The sequence below is a fragment of the Culex pipiens genome, chromosome 1, assembly GCF_016801865.2.
Source record: "Culex pipiens pallens isolate TS chromosome 1, TS_CPP_V2, whole genome shotgun sequence".
NCBI lineage: Eukaryota > Metazoa > Arthropoda > Insecta > Diptera > Culicidae > Culex > Culex pipiens.
Genome location: NC_068937.1, coordinates 75449561 through 75459031, shown reverse-complemented (window position 1 = coordinate 75459031; position 9471 = coordinate 75449561). Strand labels below are relative to the sequence as shown.

At 41.5% G+C, this 9471-nt stretch overlaps 1 protein-coding gene across 1 annotated transcript; it reads right to left on the bottom strand.

Annotated features, from left to right (window-relative positions):
- Positions 1-505: 505 nt before the first annotated feature.
- On the bottom strand, positions 506-9362 carry LOC120432026 (WD repeat-containing protein 20). The gene is made up of 5 exons (XM_039597163.2): positions 8501-9362; positions 7984-8442; positions 7535-7917; positions 1811-2771; positions 506-768 (listed from the first exon to the last, which is right to left on the bottom strand). The coding sequence occupies exons 1-5, from the start codon at positions 8918-8920 to the stop codon at positions 709-711; spliced, it is 2283 nt and encodes a 760-aa protein (XP_039453097.1). The 5' UTR covers positions 8921-9362; the 3' UTR covers positions 506-708.
- Positions 9363-9471: the final 109 nt, after the last annotated feature.

Sequence of the window (9471 nt, the reverse complement as noted above, 5' to 3'; positions counted from 1 at the left end):
ATGGGCATATGTTTTGAAAAATTTGGCTTCATTACAGGCTGCAGTTTTCCACCAAAAAAACACTTCAATCAGTGAGAATTGAACCCAGTTCACGCAAAAATAAAACTGATGCACACTGGGGGAATTGCGCCTTAGCCCGCACGCTTACTGGAACGGTTGAATAAAAGTCAATAAGAGCGTGCCAGGCTGAAATGTTTCCCGTATCGATGGGTTACTTTGTTGATAAACATCAAATGCTTTGAAGCACATTTTCAAGGTCGTAAATGGTGATTTAATGCCAGTTGTGCCGAAGCTGCAAAGTCTTGGTAATTGGAGGCATTCGCAAAGCTTATTTACTACTTCAAAGCATTCCAGTGCTGTTTTAGTACTGAATTAATACTTCAATTAAGTGCTTGTGGTTACTTGGGTAACTACAATAATCGCAATGTAATCATAACATGTAACAATAACTATGCTTGTTACAGCAAACTGTTTTGCGGTGTCTACAACTTGTTCAATGTAGAGGTGTGGTTTTTGATTTGACTTTTTTTGTTTGCAATAAATTATATTTCTCTTAAATAAGAAATTATCAATGACATAATATGATCGTTTTTGTTCAATATGTTACACATACATATTAAATAATAAAACAATTAAAATAATCCTAATAAATGTAGAAGGCAATAAAATATACGTGTGTTTAAAATTGCAGCTACTGATGTTTCCTTTTTACACTACTGTACCCCCAGGAGGCGCAGTTGGACTTGGAGGTAAATGCTGTGGCAGATTCTGCAAATAAAACATAAAAAAAACACATTTTTAATTTTCAAAAACATTTGTGCTTTACTAAACATTTCTTTATGGTCGTACAAGATTTTCTGTCTATCTATATGGTATTGCTATGTTCAATGGGCGATGTCAAGCATACTATGGAAAAAGTGCGAGTTTGTTTGTTTGTTTGCCGTAGTGTAATAGCTCCTTTATACTGGCAGTTTAAAGTGGTTAAGAAGCGAAAAAAAAAATCACCAGATCACATACGGGATTCGAACCCGAACATAGGCATCATTGGCTGATGCACGTAGAGATTTGTTTTTATTTTTAACGAGTCCCCGGTAAACGTCGAACCATACAAACTTATGCCGGATCTTTTCCGAAATAGATCCGGCTGTAAATTTGTACTGATTTGACGTTTGTTTAGGGTGCCGAAGAGATTGGTAATGTCACGGCTTGCAAAAAAAAAAAAAACAGTGAGGGAAAAAGGACCGAACCCACGGACTTTGACTTCGCAGGCCATCCGATCAACGTCGCCAGCGTTGTGTCCGGAACTGCCACGAACTGCCCACCTCGACTGGTTTGATTCGTTACTAGACACAGTTTGCATCAATGAGCTGACCGGCCTAACAGGATGTAACAGTTTTTCATTGTTGTTTTCTAGAAACTTTTAGTTAATAATTGTTCTGGCAGTAGGTTTTAAAAAAAAACTTTCTGAGGGCTGAAACCTGGAACATGGCGCCTTTTTGGCAGTTTGCCTGCTTTGTTTGTTTGTACAAACGTCAGTCTGCATACATTTTGCCTTGTTTGCGAGTTTGGCAAACTGTCAAACATGAATAAGAGCGAGTTTGTTTGCGGTAGTGTAATGGCGCCTTAACTGTTTGGTTGTCGTTTATCTTCAAATATCGTTTCCAAGTAAATAGAGTCATGTTAGGGTCAAAATAAAAAATGTAACAATAAATTTGCTGTCTTCGGGTTTCAGAAAGAATAAAAAAAAAACAGTTGTCGTATTTTTCAATGTTGTGGGATATTTTTAAATAACTCTTGGCGAAATACTTACAATGTATCCGGGTCTCGCCCAGGTATACACAAATCCATCCTGGCACGCGGTGAGAAAACAATCTTCCCGAAAGATCAACGCTGTCAACCGTTCGTGGGCAATCTTCTTACACACCAGTGGTTCTAATACTGGACAATCGTCGAAACGGGGACACGCCGGCGTTCCGATCAGTTTCATTGGATCGTAGGACGAGACGATGCTATTCCCAGTGCCAGTGGGATCACCGCCTCGTTTGTTCTTGGTTAGCGAAGAGGTCATAATCGACGTAATAGTGTTTGAAATCCCACCTCCACCGCTGCCTGCACCACCACCACTGCTCGAGGATGAGTTCGAAATAGGCGGATCCACGTTGTTGTTGGCGTGGCTGCTGTTGCTGGTCAGTGTGCTCGACGTTTGGAAATGATTGTTGTTTGAACTATTGTGGATGTTATTGCTGTTGTTCGATTTGCCAGTGAGCGATATGATATTTCTTTTGCTAGAGCTGCTTTTGCTTGACTTTTCACTCTTTTCATTTTTATCACTGTTATTGCTACCGTTATTTCCAAAGCTGAAGTTGGTTAACCGCTGTGTTATAGAGTTGAATGCTGAGTGATGGTGATGATGATTCGCCTCAGATTTTGAATTTTTATCGCTGTTGCCATCCTTTTTGTTGAATGATCCCGTAGTAGTGGATGCACTACCGGAGCTGGTCACACTGTTGGCCTTAGTAATGTGACTCTTAGAATGTTTTCCATCAACACTGTTCGTCGAGCCTTTACCGCTACTGTTGCTATTATTACTATCATCACAATTTATAGTAGTACTTAGACTATTACTAGTTATGTTTTTTATATTAAAAACAGCATTGTCCACGGTATCATTATCGTTCATAGAAGCTGTGTTAGCTATTGTTTTGGCAGCATCCTTTTGAGATGATGCCTGCTGTCCGCTATTACTATTATTTGCACTATTGGAAAATTCGCTGGAAAGAAAAAGAAATATATTAATTGAGACAGTAGTGATACCTGATCTACAGACAACTCGAAGAGCTCTGTTTTAGTTGTTGTGGACCATTTCCCAGTCAAATCAATCCGAATTCTGAAACGGAATCTAATTAGAATCGTACACAAATTCCGTTTCAAACGCAACAACCGGTTCGAACACGGAACATAGTAATTTCCATACAAATTTCATTCGCTTTGCGCCAATCGTTGACTTAACCAATCGCTCCCATATTTTGGGAGGTTGTTTTGGACCCTAAATGGGACCCAAAAAATGTGTTGCTGAAAAAATCATTTTTTGATTCCACCCTAGTGTATCAGTAGATTCAAAATATAGTTTTTGTTTGATTAAACTAAAATTACCTTTGCGGTACACTTAACGCAGTAGGCCTGGCTGCATACAAGTTTTGCAGTGTATCATTGTTATGTGGTGTTTTTCAAGTGAAGTATATCAATTACCATTATTAGTAACATTTGTTTTTTTCGTTGGAACATTGCAGGCTCCAAAAAATCCCAAAAATTGATGCTTTTTCAGAATCGGAATATTTTCGAAAAGTTCACTATTTTACAATAACTGATAAATAGAATGCGTAAAATTCAGTGGAACTAATTCGTACAGCTCTCAAAAACAGTAACATTAAAGGCTGTTTACTTTTTAGTCCATAAAAGTACCATAATAGGCTATCCAGATCGACCAACATGAAAAAAGTATGTTTTCCTTTATAAGGGCTGGGCGTGGAGCAAATTGGAAAATTATAAATTTCAATGAGCTGTAACTTATTGTATGCTAAGGGAATGGTTTTAAAATGCATTGATTGTTTGTTTTGAACCTATTTAACATGTACACATACATCATAAATAGTAAAAATAGTCCCGATTTACACCTAATAACAATGTCGCATTTTTTATGGGCCATACTGTAGTTGTCAGTGTCAGCCACTTGCAAACTGTCAGTGAGAGCCGCCTTCATTTTTTGTTACTGTTCTTATTTGGTTGGAGCAGTATTGTATTTGATGGAAAATAAATTTGAAAAAGTATTTTAATTTGTAAATGTATTTTTGGACTGAGACCGTTCATTAAATGCATAAGAGGCCAAAAATATGTAATAAACGTTTATTTATTTTTTGCTAATTTTTATTAAAATTCTGTTTAAAATGTGTTTTCATGAGATATATTTCCTTATAGAGTTATCTACGTGCGCATGTATTGCGTGTACGTACACGATGGATTTCTAGGTTAAAATTTGTACCCGCCAGCAAAAACAAATGGTAAACTAGTGTGCGTGAGATCGGGCTTAGATAACTCTATGACCATAAATCAAACAATGTTATGTCATACACTCAAAATCAGAAGTACCCTTCAAAAAGGTTACTATCTACCCTTTATCTGTCATCCCAAAGAAAAAAAAACCCTTTTTGAGGGTTACTTCCACCCTTTTTTTAAGTTTACCCGTCGTCACCCTTTTGCAAAGGGTTACTACCGGTAAACTTGAAAAAAGGATGGAAGTAACCCTCAAAAAGGGTTTTTTTTTCTTTGGGATGACAGATAAAGGGTAGATAGTACCCTTTTTGAAGGGTACTTCTGATTTTGAGTGTACATACATGTGCGTAAATTAAGACTTATTAAGTTGGTAGTAGTAGTAGTCAATGTGTTAAAATATATAAATCGTTCAGTAGAACCCAAGTTTTGAGGGAAGTGACGCAAATTCTCTGGGCGAAAATGAGAACAAAGAGGGGAAAACGGCGAGCTGGAGGTTAACACGGATAGATAGGAAGCGGAACCGTTTTCGTAAGCCACCGTTTTTTCAAAAAATCACTCTGCAAAACCGGCATCTTGGAAGAATGATTACGTCACAGCGAATTCACTTAACTTCCTCCAAGCTCGGGTTTTGAATTTTATTGCAACCCGAATGGAAAAGATTGAAAACAAAGTTCGGCAGTACCGGCGTTCACAACGACGTAGTTCCTCTGCTGTCGGCCGCGGTTCCGGATTAAAGAGAGAAGGATCGCTCTCAAGAAGCAGGAAGCAGCAAAGAAAATACAAACCCTCCCCCCCCTTCCCCTACGCCTGTGGATTCACGAAGGAACAAGGCAAGGCGGTACTCTACAGTTCGGCTGAGCTGAGGAGGATCTTCAACGAGTTCAGCATCCAGTTGAAACTTAGCAAGACCCACTCAGATCAATTAAAAGGGATCGGTTTCATGTTGCTGTCATTTGTTTGAAAAAATATTATCATTATTTTAAATGTAACTTTCATGATTCCCGATCCAAACCTGGTCTCAGCACGGAAGAGGACCTTAAAAAAATAAGTTATGAATGACAAAAAAAAATGGCGGAGAAAGTTGCATCACCTGAGTCAGTACGATCTTGAGCACTGTTTTGAAATGTGCTGCAAGAAAATTTAAATTGTCAAGAAAGGCAGATGACGACTGACTGGAAATTTATATGGGAAGAGAAATTATCTTGCACAAAAAACAAAAACAACAACAAGAAAATGAATAAGAATAAGAAGTCCTCTTCGCTTCTCCCTCCCAGGCATGGCTTTCTACCTAAGGTACTCGCGATTGAGTGTGTAGTAGTGCGGTTGTCAAAATCGTTATCTCTGACTCTCTCACTCCACTGACACTGACATTGTTTATGTTTTGGTTTTCCTGGCACGGTCCATTGTTCGTTTGTTATTGTTTTGGTTTTAGTGGCACGGAGTCATGCACTCACACTAATGCAAAGCAAGATCGCGAGTACCTATGATATACAGCCTTGCCTCCCAGGGTTGGACGCCAGTAACTTCTCTAAATTACTTTAGAATTGATCAACCCTGATTGAGGTTTTGCAGCGCGCCTGTGTTTCAAATGTAGGTGGCGCCAAAATGAGGTTACTTGCCAAAAATCGTATTCCTTTCTGCTAGATTGAATACCAAAATCGCTTATTTCTCGCGATTCCCTGCATCAATCTTAATGAAACTGGTTGCAAAAGACGAGAAAAAATTTTTGCTCTAAAATAGGCCCCCAAAACCAAAGGTAAAAACTCTATTCGCCACCTACATTCGAGCACAGACAAACAGACATGAAAGCTAGAACAAATTCTTGATCAAAAAGTGGGACCAGTTTAAATTTGAATTTTGTTTGCTCACTAACGACATCTGTGGAGATTCCTAGAATCATTCCTTTTGAACGCAAACAGTGCATGTTTATGTAAGCGTGCATGGATGTATGCAGAGAGCTGTCACAATTAAAAAAATCTATCCAAAATGCATAACAAGCAGCCTTGTAAACAAACAAAATCTACTATCCATCGCCACCGTATCTGTCCCGTTCTTCGGGGCCATGGCCTCGGATGCATCGGTTGCCTCCACGTACTGGACGTAACCGAAGCCCTTGGAGCGTCCCTTCTCCTTGTCCATCATCAGCCGGAGCGCCGTAACAGAAAATTCGGCCGCCTGCTGCTGGATGTTGATGGACCGCTTCAGATTTTCCCTTACTAGGTTCCTTCGGGGTCTTTGTCTTTGCAGCAGCGAGTTTAGCAATCGGAGCAAGAGCATCCGAGACGGAGCACCTCGAGGGTTCGTGACGATTCCGGTGGTTTGAGCGGTCATGCACAGGAGGCAGCGGCGCCAAGTTCTGACTGAGATGCGGGGGCGGGTTGGGCATTTGGGAGGACACGTGGGGGGGGGGAGCCAAGGGAAAGGGGCAAAATTAGGGGAAGGGGGCAAAAGGCAACCCGAGAATGTGACCAATCGGGTATGTCCTCAACGGGAGTCACAAAACGGAGGAGGACAATATGGACACCTGTTAGGACGGACGCCTGCAGACGCGTAATATCGAAAAACAGAGCGGATGATGAAGCATTCCAAAGCAAGTCTTATCAGAACACCCGCCGGCAACACCACCAAAACAACGGGCCCCGGCAACAAGCATATTCTCAACATGTACGAGAGCACCCTCGAGGTTCTTATTCCACCAGATCTGTGAACGGCTCAAGTGGCCGCTTCATAGGCGGCAACCCGTGCTTGGCTATCGGGACAACGACAACCTCAGAACCTTTTCAATCGGAACATTTAAAAAATCTTTTTGTATTCAAAAGCGCACGTGTAAGTCGGGAAAGAAACAAAACAGACAGACAAGGAAAAATGAAAACTGTCATTTGTAAACGCTGTCACCGCGCACAAGGACGCCTCTGGTGGTGAATCCGAAAAGCAATAACCATGCTTCTCGATATTTCAAAAAAGTTCGTTAGATTTTTGGGACAGGTTGGTGACCTCGACTTTCATGTCTGTTTGTCTGTGATTCGAGTAGGAGAACTTTGGTGCAAGGTTACGTTTACGTTTTTGCGCGATAAGTGCAAAGGGGAGTGAAAACTATTTTAAGGTTTTTTTTAAAAGAAAATTGATCTTTTGGAATAAAATAAAGTTAACAGGAGGTAAGAAATAAAAAGTTCTATCGACTAACTTTTTGATTTTTTTGCTAAGTTGCCTTTTTCATTGAAAATTCTGAGATCCGGATTGAAAACGCGAGAATGAGGTTAGATTGCTAATATTGAAAATCAATCCAATTATCATTTTTCAAACAGATCTTTGCTTTTATGGTAGAAGTGACTTTAAAAAATATTTGTCCACTTGAATAATCTACATTATCAATTGATTAGTTAGGTTTTGGTTGATTAAAATATTCCCTTATTTTGACATGTGTTAACATGTGTCTTTTAGCTTTGCTGCAAATTCTCTATACCCTAACGGCCTTCGTGCTTACCTTTTTGTATTACACAATGCAGAGTCTGCTGAGCTGAGGTTCCGGCTCAGTCGTCCTATAGACTGCCGCAAAACGTCCTCCGTAATGTCCCACAGGCAAAGCTGAGTGTCCTGGCTAACCGAACCGAGCCGGTAGCTAGTTGCCAGTTTATCCGAAGTGGACACGCTGTTTCGGTATGTCGAAGGCGGGCGTCGTACAGCGGTAGCGGTTGCCTCACTATTGCTGTGAGTGGTGCGACTGTAGCAGTTCTTGTAGCCGTCGTTTATCGGGTTATCGTCGTCGGAGAAGTCCGCACTTTCCCAGTTCGAGTAGGAAGTCGTGTACGGGTCAAACGAGACAACGGAAACCCACGATCGATGGCCCTGACCACGTGCAACCACGCGCTGTTGGTGAAAAAGGGAAAATCATGAGTTATGATCTGTCGACATTTCATGTTTCACTTAACAGACCTGTTCCTGCAAAGAATAAACGGTCACTAGGTCGTCCTCTCCTCCCACGACGACATATTTTCCATCCGGACTCCAACAAACGCACAGGAACCCACCAAAATACGATCGCGCTATTCCAATTAACTCCATGTTGCTGTAGTGGAAGACTCTAAGAAAGCCATCTTGCGAAACAATAGCCAGGTGTTGCCCGCACGGCGAGAAACAGAACTCGTTTATGCTTGCGTTTTCCTGCTGCCCAAAGCACCATTTGTACAATGGGTTGCGCGTCAATTTGGACTTGCAGGCCAGCACAATGTACCCATCGCCGCATTTGTAAGGCTGATAACTAGGCGTTGTCGGAGTACACTGCAGCTCTTCATTATACATGTACATGCATCCACTGGCGTGTGATGCTAAAAACTGATGCTCAGAGCCCGGAATCCACTTCAGACAGGTAACTTTCGTTTTATCGATCAATCTCTGGTAAAAAATAAATTTAAATTTACACTCTACGTATACCTCAAACCATAATTCTCACCTCTTCGTTGTAAAGTTTGCCTTGCTCGCGCCTTCCAGGGTAAACCAGCTGGATCTGTCCCGTGCTAAATCCTACTAGCAGAGGCGCTCCTTCGTACGTAGCATTGGTTGCGTTAAAATCGTGACAACTCGGATTTGTTCCTTTATACAGCTTCTTATCAATTGGTTTGCTTAGGTCAGATGCCTGTAACAATGAATGGAATGAAAAAAAAAAATGATTTTTCAAGAAACAGAGTTTTTCAGAGGACATTGCACTCGCTACTCTCGAGCGTGAAAGTTCACTTTCCTCTGCCCTCCGTAAAATTATATTTTTCTCGACGCGAGTGAACAAAATATCCGTGAATGTTTCTCCCGGGGGCACAAAAGACCGTTCCGGTTCGTCGCAACCCGTTTCTACAGCCGGGCCAACTTCGTAGTGCATCTCTTGGCCGAGTAAAGGAACCTACCGATTCCACCAGACGTACCTGGACACCAGCCGTCTTCAAGAACTACACTGCGGATGTCCCCGACCCGACGAAACTACTTCCCTCCTACCAACCACGTAGCCCAGTTCAACACCGTCAAAAAAAGGCCCAAGATGCTGCGCACCAGCACCAGTCCGCAGGTTCGTCCGGAAAAAAACATTCTCCGGTGGCAAATCGGTTCCATCAACCTCAACAATTCCAACCTCCAACACTTACGGTAACCGCCAAGGCAAAGATGATGATGATAACGACGACAAGAGCCAGCCGCCGATTGTTCTTATTCCTGATAACCCTGGAGCAGCAGTTGATAATCTTTTATCTCGTGCTGGCTGTGAGTATAAGATATTGATCTTGAAAACAAGCATCCGTATCAGCACACTTAACCGTCCAATGTACGGAAAAGTTGTAAGTGCCCTGAAAGAAGAAAATGTACCGTATTATTCGTACGGCTCCCGAGATCAAAAATCGGTGAAAATTGTCCTGACCGGGTACGTTCCGGTAGCCCCTT

Excerpts from the sequence above, each read along its gene's own strand:
- LOC120432026 (XM_039597163.2), bottom strand. The coding sequence starts at position 8,920 with ATGCACTACGAAGTTGGCCCGGCTGTAGAAACGGGTTGCGACGAACCG. Across the intron at positions 8,443-8,500 it reads GCAAACTTTACAACGAAGAG|AGATTGATCGATAAAACGAA; the intron begins GTGAGAATTATG and ends ATTTTTTACCAG. Across the intron at positions 7,918-7,983 it reads TTTATTCTTTGCAGGAACAG|CGCGTGGTTGCACGTGGTCA; the intron begins GTCTGTTAAGTG and ends TTTCACCAACAG.